The sequence below is a fragment of the Pholis gunnellus genome, assembly GCF_910591455.1.
Source record: "Pholis gunnellus genome assembly, chromosome: 9".
NCBI lineage: Eukaryota > Metazoa > Chordata > Actinopteri > Perciformes > Pholidae > Pholis > Pholis gunnellus.
The window spans coordinates 12582986-12601883 of NC_136535.1; the positions used below are offsets into that span (position 1 = coordinate 12582986).

The window sequence follows — 18898 nt, forward strand, 5'->3', positions numbered from 1 at the left end:
TTTCTATAATTCAGATTTGACAGTTATGCCAGACTTACAGATGCCCCTTCAAAAAAGACCTCTCTGTATGACCTTTATCAGCTTTTGCTTGAAATGTGCATTTGTGCTAGATATTTGTCTCATCATGCCTGTCTCACCAATAAAGCAAAGGTCAGCAGGAACTGTTGTATACCAGGCCGGCCCATTGATCCAAATATCAAGAAAACATAGATTTCCTGCATATAAAATAAAGTATTGAAGAACTCAATGTAATAAAGGAAAAACTAATACATTGGCTTTCATGTACACACACATTGCACTTCCACCACCCACACACAAACACTAATTATTTGCCATCATGCTGTTATTGTCTTACTGGCACTCTAGAGAGGAGTAATTTGGGATTGTGTGCCATCCTGTTTACTTGGTTGCAAAAAGGCTTTACATATATTATAAGTACCCACATCAACGGTTCAACTGTTCAGAAGACAAGGGGGGTATGTCACAGTTTGGATACTGTCAGTTGGCTGTGCAACTGAACTTCAAAGTGTTTTTGCTTTCGGTGGATGTCTAGAAATATAACTTTTTCATTCCACAACTGTTTATGTATGTTGAATGTACTGCCTCTGAGAAACTTAACTGAGTATATTGTACATATTCTAAGTGTCCAGAACAGCTGCATCCATGTGTTGGTTCTCTTGTCTCTTCACTCTGTGGCCCTCCTCAGTCCCATCTCTGATCCTAGTCTGGCTTGTGGACAGACAGCTGGGGCTCAGGGTGGGACTGCAGTGTGTTCAGACAGCGACTTGCTCTCGGTGGGGTGCACCCAGCAACCATGGTCTGCTGCAGGATGGAGATGTAGTGATTGGTGGGCTCTTTTCTCTTCACTACAAACCTCCAGCTATCGACAACGACTTCACTCAGCTGCCGCACTACAAACCTTGCACTGGGTAAAACTCTGCTCTGCACTATTTACTTTCAATACTGTGGAATCACAATGATTGCGCAACAATAATTAGCATCTTTGCAACTTGGGTCTTTCTTTATATGACAGAAACTTAAAAATACAGATCAATACTGGTGGCTTCAACATTTTGATTGATCTTTCTCTCATTTTCATCTATTCTTCCTGTGGTCTCAGTTTAGAAAATGTTCCATTACAGTACATATATGCTATGGTGTTTGCGGTGGAGGAAATCAATCACAGTACAAGGCTGCTACCAGGTGTGAAGCTGGGGTACCAGATCTTAGATAGCTGTGGCCGGCCACCATGGGCTCTCAAGACAGCACTGTCACTGGTTGGAGGAGACAACGCCAGCTGTAATACAACAGACCCTCCAGACTATTCTGCTGGAGAAGGAATCATAGAAAGGAGAGGTAGCTTGTTGCGTATCTGTACTCTGTCCATAACAGAATTGAGATGATGCATTTTGGTTCTGTAAACATTATTTTTCATGTAACAAACCCTTCATTTCTTCTTTTATTGCTGTCTTTAGGTGATCATCGTGTTCCCTTAATCATTGGTGGTCCTTCATCCGTAACAGGACAGATACTCTCCAGAACCCTGGGGCCACTCTCTGTACCTTTAGTGAGTTTTGAATACAGAATAAACACTGTACTGTAACTTGTTTCTCCCTACTTTAGGGACCTGGTGCCATATTTTACTTCACTATCTTATACCATTGGCAATGTTTTATTTTCCTTTCTGGGAGAGGACGTAATTTTTCTCTAAACTGCAGTGAAAGGTTTCCTTCTAGGGCAGGAAAACAACACTTTTTGGGATGAGGACATTAAGTCTGGGCGAAAATCACATCAAACACACCTGCTTGTTTTAAGAAGATAGGTATGTGTAACTTTTTTCTTCTGATCTTTCAGATCAGCTACTTCGCGAGCTGTCCATGTCTGAGTGACAGGCTCCAATTTCCTAACTTCTTCAGGACCATGCCCAGTGATATTTACCAAGCCCGGGCTATTGCCCAGCTTTCTATACGCTTCAATTGGACCTGGATCGGAGCAGTTGTAGCAAACAACGATTATGGCCTTGTGGCAATAAAGGTGTTTTCATTTGGCATCTATAGAAGACATCAACACTTGAATGCTTTTTCGAAATCTAATCTTTTTGCTCCTTTCAACTGTATATGTCAGGTTTTTCAGGAGGAGACTCAGAGGGCAGGGGTGTGTCTGGCATTTGTAGAGACTCTCCAAAGGAAAAACATTGTGAGTGACGCCAGACGAGCAGCCCTCACAATTCAGGCCTCGACTGCAAAAGTGATTCTGATCTTTACCTGGTACACAGATGTGAAAGAACTCTTTCTGCAACTAGCCAAGATAAATGTGAGCAAATGAAAAACAATTGTGTATTGAATATAGTAAATGCAATAGAGAATTAAGACATTTTATATTATAACAATATCATTCCTATCTTGATCGTGATCTTGTCTTCTTGCTATCACTAGGTGACTGACAGACAATATCTGGCAAGTGAGGCTTGGAGCACCAGTGGCGATCTTCTCCAAAATGTTGTCTCAACTAAAGTAGCAAAAGGGGTTTTTGGTGTTGCTGTTAAAAGTTCACCTATACCTGGATTTGAAAATTATATCAGAAGTTTGCACCCAATTCATCGTCCTGAAGATGAGTTCCTAAGAGAATTCTGGGAAGCGGAATTTGGGTGCAGTTCTGGGGCCTCACCTCTCTTTTCACATTCCTCTCCATCTTTCAAATATGTAACCCCATTAAATATTTCTACATCATCTCCTGCCAATAGATTCTCTCAGAAAGGTTCTCTGCCACTCTGCAGTGGGACAGAGTCCTTGGAGGGAGTGAAGAATCCCTTCACTGATATCTCCCAGCTAAGAGTGACATATAACGTCTACCTTGCTGTTTATGCTGCAGCTCATGCCCTTCACAGCCTTCTCTCCTGCCCCGATAGAGAAAGCTCATCCGGAAACAACAGCTCCACCTGCTCTTCTCCAAAACACATCAAACCGATAGAGGTTAGCATGATACTCAGTATTTCACTGAGCCTGAAAATCTTCCCTATGTTTTTCAAATTCCATAATGATGTTAATAAACCCCCAAATAGGTTTGTCATAGGCATTATTTTGCACATGCTGTCAGTGTGTCAATATGACTATATTTAATATCTTTATACTTTCAGCTGTTGCAGCACTTGAACAACCTGAATTTCACCACACCACAGGGGGAAATGTTTTATTTCCAAGGTGCCGACATTCCAGCAAAGTACGACCTTGTCAACTGGCAAGAAACCCCTGAGGGGTCACTCAAACTTGTTTTGATCGGTCGTGTGGACGGGTTTGACCTCCACCTTAATGAATCAACCATTCAGTGGAGCACAGGATCCAACCAGGTGGTTAAAAAATAAAAATATTGATTCAGGCCAGTACTAAAATATGATTCACAAGGCATTTTGTCTTAAATATATTGTTTTTGTTAGGTGCCGACTTCAGTCTGCACTGAGAGCTGTCCCCCAGGTACCCGAAAGGCCAACAAAAAAGGAGAACCTCTCTGCTGCTTTGACTGTGTCCAATGTGCTGAAGGGGAGATTAGCAATCAAACTGGTGAAGAAATTACAATCCAAAACATCAGAAAATGATGTTCCTTATATTTGAATCTCCTTTACCCTTCTCTCTCTTCCTCTCCCAGATTCACTTCACTGTGACCGTTGTCCATCTGATTTTTGGTCCAATGCTGAGCGAACTGCCTGCATCCCTCGCCAGCTGGACTTCCTTTCCTTTAATGAAACCTTGGGCATTGCCCTGACTACAGCAGCTGTGTCTGGTGCAGCGGTGACAACAGCTGTGTTTGTGGTGTTTCTTTATTACCGTCAAACACCTATGGTGAGATCCTTAAATAATGTAATTAATACCGTACTGTACACTTTCAACAAATTGTCTCTGTGCAGCTTTAGCTGATCAATCTGTTTCATTTAATACCCTACATGCCATTTTTTTCTACAAGGTAAGTTGGCGAACAAAACATTAGGTTCACCTTAAACATGTCCTGTTTGGCTTATGGTTAATGTGCTCGAATTATTTTAAAATTTTTCAATTGTAGGTGCGAGCCAACAATTCAGAACTGAGCTTCCTGCTTCTCCTGTCCCTGAAGTTGTGCTTCCTGTGCTCACTGGTCTTCATTGGTCGTCCATCAGTTTGGTCTTGTCGATTCCAACAGGCAGCTTTTGGGATCAGTTTTGTTCTTTGTGTTTCCTGCCTTCAAGTCAAGACTATAGTTGTTCTGGCAGCTTTCCGCTCAGCTAGGCCTGGTGCTGGAGCCTTGATGAAGTGGTTTGGTCCAGGCCAACAGAGAGGAAGCATTTGTCTTCTTACTTGTGTACAGGTACTAAACATTTTTTAGTTTTAATTTGTTTTAATATGCACATAAACTTTGATATACAACATTTTACATTAATTTGATTACATTTTTTTTTAATACAGATTATCATCTGTGTGACATGGCTGTCCCTCAGCCCCCCTGTGCCTCAACGTGATCTGGGTTTCCAAGGGTCAACGGTCACCTTGGAGTGTGCCATGGCCTCTGTGGTGGGCTTCTCTCTGGTTCTGGGTTACATTGGTCTGCTGGCCTGCACCTGTCTCCTCCTGGCCTTTCTTGCTCGGAAACTCCCTGACAAGTTCAACGAGGCCAAACTGATCACCTTCAGCATGCTGATATTCTGTGCTGTCTGGGTGGCCTTTGTCCCTGCTTACATTAGCTCTCCTGGGAAATACACTGTTGCTGTGGAGATTTTTGCAATCCTGGCCTCTAGCTATGGTTTACTGCTCTGCATTTTTGCCCCCAAATGTTTCATCATTCTCTTGAGGCCTGAGAAAAACACTAAAAAACACCTGATGGCCCGATGACTGGCATAAATTAACAATGCACACGTATGAGTAAATCAAATATGACCAATATTCCCCATACAGCCATTCTTCAGGTCCTCCTAGTTTTATCATATGTAATGTCATGAAACTATAAAAAATGTTGATTGATTTTCCAAAAATCAGAAATATTGTATTTTACAGTAACTATTGTTGCTTTAGTGTTTAGCATATCTCTACATGTCATTGCCTAATGCCATATCTATAATTACTGAAGATATCAAACCTTTGACATAATTAAAAGAATGTTCATATCAAATTGTGTTTATTGTCTCTGTGAAAAGATCAATCACAGAATGAAAGCAGGCACCTGTCTTATGTTAAATATTTCTCATATTGGGTTCTGATTTTGCAGACTGTACTATGGATGTACATTCAAGGTTTCTGTACTCAATACCTGCATATGTTGTTGTGAAGTGCTTGTGGTCAATATCAGGAAGACAAATAACTACAGTGGTAATGGGAGCTCAGTGGACTGCAATAGTCTAGAAAACATACCAAAATACAGAAGAACTGCCAGTGCATAGAACAAAATTGAACAGAGCTAAAACACCAAGTATCTTTCATCGGGACATCTGGAACAAAAAAGAAAACAAATGCAAATTGAATAAAACACCAATTTAAAAACACAACCAAAATACAGAATTGCACTGCACAAATATAAAACATTAGCAAATAAAGAAACCATGCAAGTTCCAGGAATGAGAAACAAAAAAAAGGTGTTTCTACTGGAGATTAAAGACTGCCAAGGTTTGTAGCTCATGGGGATACTTGTAGTTCCATGCTCTGACTCTAAGTCATTCATCATGTCTAATTCATCAGTTTATTTTAATCAGGAAGCTAGTGAGGTTTGTATAGCAATAACTATTTAATTATCTTTTCCAATGTGACAGTACCTATTTAATCTATTTTGAATTAAAATGATTTGCCAATTGACATGGTGCAGAGAAACACATTAAAGCAGTTCATTTGATGACAATACATTTTATTCATTAAAATGTATTATTTTGTATGCATGGAGAGACAGCGAAGTTAATGTTAAATTTAACAAAGTTTATACTTTGTGTAAAGCAGAGCCTTCTAACCCTGCAACAGTGTCAGTCGTTCCTAAAGACACTGACTTAGTGGAAGTTAGAGGCACTGCATAGTCAGAGTATGCAAATGCTTTCATAGACAGCTTTTATCTCAGATGCTTGTATTTTTCCATCAAGTTTCCTGAAATTCCTTTGCTTTTTTCAGTTTGTTTCTGCTTACATTTCTACTTACTTACATTCCACCACTGCTAGAAAAAGGGCACAAAGTTCGTCATAGATCTCGTCTCCTAAATTTGTCTCAAAGTGCACAACATTGATGCATTTAACTTTAAAATGTACAAACAATTTTAACATGCATGACCCCTCAAAGGGTCCAATGTCCTCCTTCATAGTCTCACTAAGTCCTGTTTGAAACACTGATTCTTTCATATATGAGCCAAGTCATCAGCCCAGCTTTCACAATAATTTAACATCGCTATTAGTATCAACGTTTCTCCCCAAAAGTATTTTTGTATTAAATAAAGAAAATGCATAAATTATGCCTTGGTAATCTAAGTGCATGTTTTATGACTGGATGATCCGACCCATGATTGCTTTCTTTGTGTTCCTCTCTGGTCTCAGCAGGATTATATAACATTTGGGTCCAAACAGTGCCACCAAGAGACCAAAACTAGATGCCAGTATGGCAAAAACCTCCACTGCATCTGCATATTTGCCTGGAGAGTTGATGTAAGCAGGGACAAAGGCCACCCACACAGCACAGAAGATCAGCATGCTGAAAGTGATGAGCTTGGCCTCATTGAAACTATCTGGAAGATTTCTTGCCAGAAATGCTAATATGAAGCTGAGGATAGCCAGTAAGCCAATATAGCCCAGTAACACTGCAAAACCAACGGTGGACCCAACTACACATTCATAAACTATCTTGTCCTTGTGGTATTGAGTGTTTTTATGGGGAGCTGGTGAGGCAGAGACAATCCAAGCAGTGCAGATTGCTGCCTGAATAGAAGTAAGAACTATAACTGTCCCTCTCTGCTGCACAGCACCAAACCACTTTAGACTGGTTCCACCTCCTGGCTTGGAGGCCTTGAACACAGCCAGAACCACCATGGTCTTTACCAGAATACATGAGACACAAAGCACAAAGCTGATCCCAAATGCTGCATGTCTCAGTTGGCATGTCCACAGCCTGGGCCGGCCGATAAACAGCAGTGAACACAGGAAACATAATTTAAGTGACAGCAATAGCTGAAAACTAAGTTCTGAATTGTTGGCGCGTACTATAGGGGTGCTGTGATAATAGATAAAGATCCACAGGACAACAGCACAGATGAATGTGCCCAGCAACGAGATGGTTGTCAAGCAGATACCCAGAGGTTCTTGATAAGAGAGGAACTCAGTTTTCTTAGGAACACATTGGTCACGCTGGGGGCTGGACCAGAAATCCTCTGGACAATTGGTGCACTCCAGGGAGTCTGAGAAGACAGGGAAAGTGTTGAGATACATGCTTAAATTATATCTCCAAACTGCTCTGTTTAAAACTGAATACCAACCAGTCTCATTGCTGATCTTTCCCTCAGAACAAGGGATGCAGTCAAAACAGCACTCAGATTCCCCCTTCTTTCTGGCCATCCGGGTACCTGGAGGACAGCTCTCACTGCACACTGACCTGGGTGCCTATACGTAGAAAAATAAATATCCGTTACACTGCACTACTCTACACTGCTATAATGAGTCATCCATGGGATACAAAATAGTTGTCTGAATAATCAGGAATAACCTTTTTGGATTCAGAGTTCCAGAAGATTTTGTCTTCATCAAGTGTGAGTTCTTCACCTTTGGCTGACTCTTTAACCTCACCCACATTCTGAATTTTAGTTCTTCCGCCAGGGAGCCACAGCCAGTTCATGACATCATATATTGGTATGGCATCACCATTCTCATCAAATGACACTTGATCACCAAATGGTGTGGTGAAGTTGACCATTTCCAAGTAATACACAAGCTATGATTATCAAAATAAGGAAAATAAAAAAGGACACATAAAAAATAACCATGGTGACACATCAGTGCTTAGTATTCAACATTTCAACTGTATACTACACTTATGAACATTTGAAGACATGCCTCCAACAATTCCAACACAGCATTTTCTTTAAAGAGAAGTCACATCACTGATAATACCGTATATCCAGTGACAACAGTTGTTGCCTCTGACCTGATATTGTTATCCACTGCTGTTACCCATGAAGGGAAAATCCTTTCAGCTATTTTCTCTAAGAATAGTAAACACACAGCTTTGTATTTAATTCTATACCCTAAACCCTACTCCACAATATATGCTGCAGCACAGGATTTAGTGACCTAAACAGGTGGAGTGTAAACTGATATCCCACCTGCCATGACTCCAGTCTTTGCAAAGTTCCACAGCTGTTCCCACTGAAAGGCCCTCTCCCTGGCTCGCATTGCAGCATGTTATCAAGAGCATACGCCAGGGCATACACCGCCTTGTACACGTTGTACTCTGGCCTAAGGTTTGAAATGTCCAAGAACTCAGTCTCCACATTCTCTAGATCTTCCTGTCCAGTGCATAGTGATCCCCCAGCGTCCACCCAACCTGCATGAGGTGGTGCAAATCTACACTGAAATGTGTATTCCCAAAACTGATTTACCTGAAATGTATTCAAAACAGAGTGTCAAACATTATGACAATGTAATGTATTAGTTTTGCAAAATACCAGATCAGATTGCAAGGTTAAACTCACCATGCTATTTCCATAGCTTTTGTTGTGTTGTAGGTCAGGTCGTATTTGTAACAGGAAATCCTTGAAACCTGGTATTTCTCCTCGACGGATGGCAATGCCCAGAGTGCCACCTATGTACGGCATGAGTCGGGGAGTCTGAAGTACAGTAGCTGCAATCCAGGCTTCGCTGGCTATCCACTGTAGGCCTGTCACATTCTGCCTCACCACCTGTGCATTGCAATATATCAAAATATGTAAATTCATATTGTCATGACATGGTTGGTGTCTTGCCTTAGTCATTCAAACATGTGTTTTACACAGTATTATGAGCAAAGTGATACATGTCATTATAACTAGAGGTCAATGTAATTTGTGTCAGTTAGTGATCTCAGTCTAATTCCCTGCTTACAGCGCCTTGAACAATAAGACGTGATTTATTCAATTAAATCTATTTTTCACAGGACGTTTTACTGTAACTTACATTTTTCGGTTTGATAAATAAAACATTATGGTGTATAATTATATTAAGTTATGAATAAACTATTTCAAGCCCAACCTCTTCCATGAGGTTAATCATGTGACTCTCATGTGCAAAGACAATGACCACACGAGCTGTAGATTTCCTCATCACATCCACAATTCTCCTTAGTTCTGCTGGGTCATTGCCCCAGGGCAAAACCTCTAGGTAGGCCAGACACCCTGCACCAGACTGAGCCATGTCAGATTGGAAGGAACGGGCAGCATGGAGTCCATAATCATCATCACTGACCAGCAGACCCGTCCAAGTCCAGCCAAAGTGCCGGAGAATCTGAATCATAGCACGCACCTAAGTAAATGCAGAGTGGTGGGATTAGTGCACAGGCTGGAATAATCTTTCAGTTGGGAACCTGATAAACAGGTTCCACAATGGACCATGTTTAACCGTTGCCTTTCAGCATTGTTAGCTCAGAGAAAACAGCTCCTCCGTCAATAGTACAAGGAATGTGACAGGTATTACGCTAAAGGAATACATTATTCATTGCAGCACAGGGATGTTCTTTCTGAGGAATGTTTAGGTGCAACGGCTTTTTTTATGCTTTTTTATGTCGCTGATAGACGTTCACCTGGAAAGCGTCACTTGGGATCGTCCTAAAGAAGGATGGAAACTTTTGCCGGTCACTCAGGCACGAACATGTGGCAAAGTAACTCACCTGTTAAAAAAGACAGACTATACAGCCTAAAAACATTCAAAGCCTTTACCGACCCTTCAAACTTTTCAAGTGGATTAGTCCATGTTTAAAATTGACATTCAATTTGAAACTAAATCAAAATGATTCGAAAGATTTACGGCGGAAAACTTACCATAGGTACTCTGTACAAACCTAGGACAGTGGAGATGGCAATAGAACGTGTAGAGGAAGAATCACCCACAATTCCTAGGACCGGAGGGGTTCCTACACAGGTATCGTCTAATATAAACTGCTCTTCTCGACTACTGGCTAATGACAACGCTGCACGGAATCCAATTCCTAGTTTGACGCAGTTATCATAAAGACTATATCCCAAAGTCACGTTAGGCAGCAGCTTGGTGTTTCTGTTGATCTCATCAATAGCAAAGGCCATGCTCTGGGCCTGCCTGAATCCTAGAATATCAAAACTAACACAAAAATACCACCGTTGAAAAAACAACATCAAATAGCAATTGTGTAGACATGTACAGGTTGCACAATTACATATTTTGAAAACAATAAAGCCAGTTGAATAGCAACAGTTATTACAATACTAAAGGAGGCTGTGCAAAAAAAGTGATGTGTCCAAAATGGCACAAATACAAAATGCCTTTTTTTCCATTTCAGAGTAAATTCTTATTATATAAAATACATTGCACTAATAAGATTGACCTCCCCCACTTTTTGCTTTTCAATGTTTCCCTGACAGACTAACCTGTGGCAGGTAGGCTGTTGTGGCTCTGAGGTAAAAGACAGGTCAGGAAAGACAGAAAAGAAGTGAATCTCAAATAGCCCACCCAGAACCACATCTCCAGCCTTGTGCATCCCATTTAGATGAAATTGTCCCCGTAGCTGGCAGGAGGTGGAATAAAGATGGGAGGGCACAGAAGAAGAAAAGTACGAATACAACAACAGGAAGTACACGAACAAGAGCAGGTTGATTTCCAAAAATGCCCACATGACGTTCCCCCTGTTTACCCCTTTACTGATCCATCGCCAAGCCCTTTTATTCACTTGCAGTATTGTTTAATCTTGCACACCACCAATCAGGGCATACGCAAAAGTAAGGGCAGGGCCTAAATTGCATTTCATTTAAGATTGATTTTGTATTGAGGCATATTGTGTGTTTATTAGTTTGTTTAAATGTCAATTGACTTTGATATGTATATCAGGTTGCATATAAAGTAGAGACTGTTTTACCTTCCAGGAAAACATCTACTTGCCTTGTTGTAAAATAGAGGGTTCAATCTGCAGTACAATACATATACAGTATGGGAAGAGTAACTTTACATGGAGTATAATCCCAAATTTGTGTGTGACAAGCAAACCAAATTAAACTCACCAAATGCTCAAATAAGCCCTGGGTATGTCCCATGGATGTGTATATGGATGTGTATGTCCACTAGATGGTAGCAGCATACCAAGACATTTGGTGAAATAATACATCCTCCTTTGCACAGTGTCTGTTTGATGGAGGGTTATTTTATCTGGCTGGCAACCATGGTATTTTGGCAGGTTTTAGATATGATCAGTTCTGCAGAAAAATGTGCGAAAGACGTATTTCCACATTTGTCTGTCGAATTTGCAATGTTATAGATTTGTTAATTGTATTTCTATGCATGGAACCTGTAAGGGTGACTACTTATTTCCCTCAATACATAATAGTGAGTGCAGGCATACTTTTCCAGGCAGGATGACCTGACTCAGCTCCATTCCCTGCTTAATTGTAGCAGAATATTGCAGCCATTAAAACATTGGCATTGACCAAAAAGCAAGAAAGCATCTTATTTCGGTGGCATTTCAGAAAAACAAAAAAGAAAATTTTCACTCTTTCTCATAAAATGACTGGTGGAATTAAACCCTTGTGAAGTCGGTCCGATGAGAAAATATGTTGTGATTCATATTGGAAAACCAACAATAAGGAAACTTCGATAGCCTCTGGCATAATGAAGATTTACAGTATGTGTAATTACAATAATGGTACTTGAAATGAGTCTTTCAATCAGATCTTATTTTCCATGCTGGCTTAATTAGAATAACGAATAATAGTTGGCCATTGCAAAGTCGTTATTACCAGAACTGATAGCGGCTTGTCTGTCAAAAATTCAGTTTCAACTGTCTTCTGTTTTTTCCTCTAGAGTTTTTCACATGGGCAGGACAGCATATAGAAAATGAAGGTGGTACTGCAATTGATGATTTGATTGATCCAGGATTATGTTATTTTTTAATGATGAATAATACATTTCACACTGCTGCATCTATACACACGAACATCCAATTTCCCAACAGCCTTTTTAATTGGACTTTTGATAGTAATTCGTTGAATGTATCCGTTTTTGCTAATTAAAGTGCGAGGAGGGAATGGATATGTAGTTATTTCAGTTTTTGTCAATTTACTGATATAAGACTAGACCAGGCACTGTAAAAAAAAGATCATACAAAAACACAACTATAATGTAAGATTCCATTTTTTTCGTATTTATTAATTATGTATTGCTTCTAGTTGTGTTTGTTGAATGCAAAATACAGAGCGGATAGGATTATTTGATACATTCACCTCGCCCCATGATTGCTTTCTTTGTGTTCCTCTCTGGTCTCAGCAGGATTATATAACATTTGGGACCAAATAGTGCTAACAAGAGACCAAAACTAGATGCCAGGATGGCAAAAACCTCCACTGCATCTGCATATTTGCCTGGAGAGTTGACATAAGCAGGGACAAAGGCCACCCACACAGCACAGAAGATCAGCATGCTGAAAGTGATGAGCTTGGCCTCATTGAAATTGTCTGGAAGATTTCTTGCCAGAAAGGCTAACAGGAAGCTGAGGATAGCCAGTAAGCCAATATAGCCCAGTAACACTGCAAAACCAACAGTGGACCCAAATACACACTCATAAACTATCTTGTTGTTGTGGTATTGAGTGTTTTTATGGGGAGCTGGTGAGGCAGAGACAATCCAAGCAGTGCAGATTGCTGCCTGAATAGAAGTAAGAACTATAACTGTCCCTCTCTGCTGCACAGCACCAAACCACTTTAGACTGGTTCCACCTCCTGGCTTGGAGGCCTTGAACACAGCCAGAACCACCATGGTCTTTACCAGAATACATGAGACACAAAGCACAAAGCTGATCCCAAATGCTGCATGTCTCAGTTGGCATGTCCACAGCCTGGGCCGGCCGATAAACAGCAGTGAACACAGGAAACATAATTTAAGTGACAGCAATAGCTGAAAACTAAGTTCTGAATTGTTGGCGCGTACTATAGGGGTGCTGTGATAATAGATAAAGATCCACAGGACAACAGCACAGATGAATGTGCCCAGCAACGAGATGGTTGTCAAGCAGATACCCAGAGGTTCTTGATAAGAGAGGAACTCAGTTTTCTTAGGAACACATTGGTCACGCTGGGGGCTGGACCAGAAATCCTCTGGACAATTGGTGCACTCCAGGGAGTCTGAGAAGACAGGGAAAGTGTTGAGATACATGCTTAAATTATATCTCCAAACTGCTCTGTTTAAAACTGAATACCAACCAGTCTCATTGCTGATCTTTCCCTCAGAACAAGGGATGCAGTCAAAACAGCACTCAGATTCCCCCTTCTTTCTGGCCATCCGGGTACCTGGAGGACAGCTCTCACTGCACACTGACCTGGGTGCCTATACGTATAAAAATAAATATCTGTTACCCTGCACTACTTTACACTGCTATAATGAGTCATCCATGGGATACAAAATAGTTGTCTGAATAATCAGGAATAACCTTTTTGGATTCAGAGTTCCAGAAGATTTTGTCTTCATCAAGTGTGAGTTCTTCACCTTTGACTGACTCTTTAACCTCACCCACATTCTGAATTTTAGTTCTTCCGCCAGGGAGCCACAGCCAGTTCATGACATCATATATTGGTATGGCATCACCATTCTCATCAAATGACACTTGATCACCAAATGGTGTGGTGAAGTTGACCATTTCCAAGTAATACACAAGCTATGATTATCAAAATAAGGAAAATAAAAAAGGACACATAAAAAATAACCATGGTGACACATCAGTGCTTAGTATTCAAAATTTCAACTGTATACTACACTTATGAACATTTGAAGACATGCCTCCAACAATTCCAACACAGCATTTTCTTTAAAGAGAAGTCACATCACTGATAATACCGTATATCCAGTGACAACAGTTGTTGCCTCTGACCTGATATTGTTATCCACTGCTGTTACCCATGAAGGGAAAATCCTTTCAGCTATTTTCTCTAAGAATAGTAAACACACAGCTTTGTATTTAATTCTATACCCTAAACCCTACTCCACAATATATGCTGCAGCACAGGATTTAGTGACCTAAACAGGTGGAGTGTAAACTGATATCCCACCTGCCATGACTCCAGTCTTTGCAAAGTTCCACAGCTGTTCCCACTGAAAGGCCCTCTCCCTGGCTCGCATTGCAGCATGTTATCAAGAGCATACGCCAGGGCATACACCGCCTTGTACACGTTGTACTCTGGCCTAAGGTTTGAAATGTCCAAGAACTCAGTCTCCACATTCTCTAGATCTTCCTGTCCAGTGCATAGTGATCCCCCAGCGTCCACCCAACCTGCATGAGGTGGTGCAAATCTACACTGAAATGTGTATTCCCAAAACTGATTTACCTGAAATGTATTCAAAACAGAGTGTCAAACATTATGACAATGTAATGTATTAGTTTTGCAAAATACCAGATCAGATTGCAAGGTTAAACTCACCATGCTATTTCCATAGCTTTTGTTGTGTTGTAGGTCAGGTCGTATTTGTAACAGGAAATCCTTGAAACCTGGTATTTCTCCTCGACGGATGGCAATGCCCAGAGTGCCACCTATGTACGGCATGAGTCGGGGAGTCTGAAGTACAGTAGCTGCAATCCAGGCTTCGCTGGCTATCCACTGTAGGCCTGTCACATTCTGCCTCACCACCTGTGCATTGCAATATATCAAAATATGTAAATTCATATTGTCATGACATGGTTGGTGTCTTGCCTTAGTCATTCAAACATGTGTTTTACACAGTATTATGAGCAAAGTGATACATGTCATTATAACTAGAGGTCAATGTAATTTGTGTCAGTTAGTGATCTCAGTCTAATTCCCTGCTTACAGCGCCTTGAACAATAAGACGTGATTTATTCAATTAAATCTATTTTTCACAGGACGTTTTACTGTAACTTACATTTTTCGGTTTGATAAATAAAACATTAAGGTGTATAATTATATTAAGTTATGAATAAACTATTTCAAGCCCAACCTCTTCCATGAGGTTAATCATGTGACTCTCATGTGCAAAGACAATGACCACACGAGCTGTAGATTTCCTCATCACATCCACAATTCTCCTTAGTTCTGCTGGGTCATTGCCCCAGGGCAAAACCTCTAGGTAGGCCAGACACCCTGCACCAGACTGAGCCATGTCAGATTGGAAGGAACGGGCAGCATGGAGTCCATAATCATCATCAATGACCAGCAGACCCGTCCAAGTCCAGCCAAAGTGCCGGAGAATCTGAATCATAGCACGCACCTAAGTAAATGCAGAGTGGTGGGATTAGTGCACAGGCTGGAATAATCTTTCAGTTGGGAACCTGATAAACAGGTTCCACAATGGACCATGTTTAACCGTTGCCTTTCAGCATTGTTAGCTCAGAGAAAACAGCTCCTCCGTCAATAGTACAAGGAATGTGACAGGTATTACGCTAAAGGAATACATTATTCATTGCAGCACAGGGATGTTCTTTCTGAGGAATGTTTAGGTGCAACGGCTTTTTTTATGCTTTTTTATGTCGCTGATAGACGTTCACCTGGAAAGCGTCACTTGGGATCGTCCTAAAGAAGGATGGAAACTTTTGCCGGTCACTCAGGCACGAACATGTGGCAAAGTAACTCACCTGTTAAAAAAGACAGACTATACAGCCTAAAAACATTCAAAGCCTTTACCGACCCTTCAAACTTTTCAAGTGGATTAGTCCATGTTTAAAATTGACATTCAATTTGAAACTAAATCAAAATGATTCGAAAGATTTACGGCGGAAAACTTACCATAGGTACTCTGTACAAACCTAGGACAGTGGAGATGGCAATAGAACGTGTAGAGGAAGAATCACCCACAATTCCTAGGACCGGAGGGGTTCCTACACAGGTATCGTCTAATATAAACTGCTCTTCTCGACTACTGGCTAATGACAACGCTGCACGGAATCCAATTCCTAGTTTGACGCAGTTATCATAAAGACTATATCCCAAAGTCACGTTAGGCAGCAGCTTGGTGTTTCTGTTGATCTCATCAATAGCAAAGGCCATGCTCTGGGCCTGCCTGAATCCTAGAATATCAAAACTAACACAAAAATACCACCGTTGAAAAAACAACATCAAATAGCAATTGTGTAGACATGTACAGGTTGCACAATTACATATTTTGAAAACAATAAAGCCAGTTGAATAGCAACAGTTATTACAATACTAAAGGAGGCTGTGCAAAAAAAGTGATGTGTCCAAAATGGCACAAATACAAAATGCCTTTTTTTCCATTTCAGAGTAAATTCTTATTATATAAAATACATTGCACTAATAAGATTGACCTCCCCCACTTTTTGCTTTTCAATGTTTCCCTGACAGACTAACCTGTGGCAGGTAGGCTGTTGTGCCTCTGAGGTAAAAGACAGGTCAGGAAAGACAGAAAAGAAGTGAATCTGAAATAGCCCACCCAGAACCACATCTCCAGCCTTGTGCATCCCATTTAGATGAAATTGTCCCTGTAGCTGGCAGGAGGTGGAATAAAGATGGGAGGGCACAGAAGAAGAAAAGTACGAATACAACAACAGGAAGTACACGAACAAGAGCAGGTTGATTTCCAAAAATGCCCACATGACGTTCCCCCTGTTTACCCCTTTACTGATCCATCGCCAAGCCCTTTTTATTCACTTGCAGTATTGTTTCATCTTACACACCACCCATCAGGGCATACTTAAAAGTAAGGGCAGGGCCTAAATTGCATTTCATTTAAGATTGATTTTGTATTGAGGCATATTGTGTGTTTATTAGTTTGTTTGAATGTCAATTGACTTTGATATGTATATCTTGAATACCTATGTTGAATACACTTATTGTAAGTCGCTTTGGATAAAAGCGCTAAATGACTGTAATGTAATGTTTATCAGGTTGCATATAAAGTAGAGACTGTTTTACCTTCCAGGAAAACATCTACTTGCCTTGTTGTAAAATAGAGGGTTCACTCTGTAGTACAATACATATACAGTATGGGAAGAGTAACTTTACATGGAGTATAATCCCAAATCTGTGTGTGACAAGCAAACCAAATTAAACTCACCAAATGCTCAAATAAGCCCTGGGTATGTCCCATGGATGTGTATATGGATGTGTATGTCCACTAGATGGTAGCAGCATACAGAGACATTTGGTGAAATAATACATCCTCCTTTGCACAGTGTCTGTTTGATGGAGGGTTATTGTATCTGGCTGGCAACCATGGAATTTTGGCAGGTTTTAGATATGATCAGTTCTGCAGAAACATGTGCGAAAGACGTATTTCCACATTTGTCTGTCGAATTTGCAATGTTATAGATTTGTTAATTGTATTTCTATGCATGGAACCTGTAAGGGTGATTACTTATTTCCCTCAATACATAATACTGAGTGCAGGCATACTTTTCCAGGCAGGATTGCAGCCATTAAAACATTGGCATTGACCAAAAAGCAAGAAAGCATCTTATTTCGGTGGCATTTCAGAAAAACAAAAAAGAAAATTTTCACTCTTTCTCATAAAATGACTGGTGGAATTAAACCCCTGTGAAGTCGGTCCGATGAGAAAATATGTTGTGATTCATATTGGAAAACAATAAGGAAACTTTGATAGCCTCTGGCTTAATGAACATTTACAGTATGTGTAATTACAATAATGGCCCTTGAAATGAGTCTTTCAATCAGATCTTATTTTCCATGCTGGCTTAATTAGAATATCGAATAATAGTTAGGGATGGGTATCGTTTGGGTTTTTTCCGATACCGGTGCTAAAACGATACTTTTAAAACGATACCGGTGCCTAAACGGTGCCTGAACCGATACTTTTTTTATTGCCAAGTCAAATTTAACAATATATTTAACTGTTTAAAGTATACTATACATATTAGTGCTGGGCAACGATTACAATTTTTAATCGCATGGAATTTTTGCGATTAATCTCATTATGGCAAAGTTCAATAATTAATTCAAAGGTAGTGTATTGTGCACTTTTATTTTAAAAGTACTGCTATATGAACAAAAGTGCAATAACATTTGGTTTGCAAACACTTTAAACAAATAAGGTTCTTTTTAACAGCAGTATTCCCTTTACACAGTAGCAGTTATATCTCTTCACTATCTGTGCTCAGTGTGTGACTTCATGTGAAACGTTCCACTGCTGTGCAACAGGAATACAATGTTTCAGCACGTTTCATCTAAATGTGTGTCGTCTTCATGACAGAGCATGTGAATGCAGCTCTACTGTTCATCAATATAATGCTGTAACTCAGAGGTGATGATGGTTACCCAGCGATCAAAGAATAAAGACACACTTACGCACAATGTAGGTGTATTTTCCCTTTAACTCACGAGATGCAGGTAGCATGTTTTATACTTAATGTGAATTTAATTCATACTTTGTTGGCATCTTATTCTGAAAACCGGATGTTCCTCTGAAGAAACCGGATGTTGTCTCACGTTAAATCTTTCCGCTAACTTTCAAAGTCCTTCGCTCGCTCCCGATCTGTGCCGTTTGAATGCGTTTACCGTGAATTTCAGCGTATAGGTCACTAACATCTAAGTGTCTGCTGAGTTGACCACGGAGACCTGAGTGTCTGCTAACTTTACCGCAGCGATGTCCAGTAGTCTCCATTCCTCCACCGCTGCCAGTGAGCAACGGACTTTCAAAATAAAAACAGCCACACTTTTGACCGTTTACCTTTCGGCATTTTCTCTGTTAAAAGGTTGATGGCTAGCTAGCTGCTGTAGCTATACA

The 18898-nt window shown here is 40.4% G+C and overlaps 3 protein-coding genes across 3 annotated transcripts; 1 reads left to right on the forward strand and 2 right to left on the reverse strand.

Moving 5' to 3' along the window:
- Positions 1-1139: 1139 nt before the first annotated feature.
- LOC306700850 (extracellular calcium-sensing receptor-like) lies at positions 1140-4856 on the forward strand (the record flags this gene model as incomplete). The annotated part of the gene is made up of 10 exons (XM_079165976.1): positions 1140-1356; positions 1476-1567; positions 1855-2034; positions 2125-2313; positions 2436-2972; positions 3137-3346; positions 3434-3557; positions 3643-3836; positions 4054-4335; positions 4434-4856. Exons 1-10 carry the CDS (start codon positions 1155-1157, stop codon positions 4854-4856), a joined length of 2433 nt encoding a protein of 810 aa, XP_079022102.1. The 5' UTR covers positions 1140-1154.
- A 1616-nt stretch (positions 4857-6472) lies between these two features.
- On the reverse strand, positions 6473-10820 carry LOC306701173 (extracellular calcium-sensing receptor-like; the record flags this gene model as incomplete). Its single annotated transcript, XM_079166428.1, has 9 exons — positions 6473-7383; positions 7462-7585; positions 7689-7913; positions 8305-8580; positions 8674-8880; positions 9209-9478; positions 9756-9842; positions 9994-10288; positions 10576-10820. 9 exons carry the CDS (start codon positions 10818-10820, stop codon positions 6473-6475), a joined length of 2640 nt encoding a protein of 879 aa, XP_079022554.1.
- A 1580-nt stretch (positions 10821-12400) lies between these two features.
- Positions 12401-16751, reverse strand: LOC306701174 (extracellular calcium-sensing receptor-like; the record flags this gene model as incomplete). Its single annotated transcript, XM_079166429.1, has 9 exons — positions 12401-13314; positions 13393-13516; positions 13620-13844; positions 14236-14511; positions 14605-14811; positions 15140-15409; positions 15687-15773; positions 15925-16219; positions 16507-16751. 9 exons carry the CDS (start codon positions 16749-16751, stop codon positions 12401-12403), a joined length of 2643 nt encoding a protein of 880 aa, XP_079022555.1.
- Positions 16752-18898: the final 2147 nt, after the last annotated feature.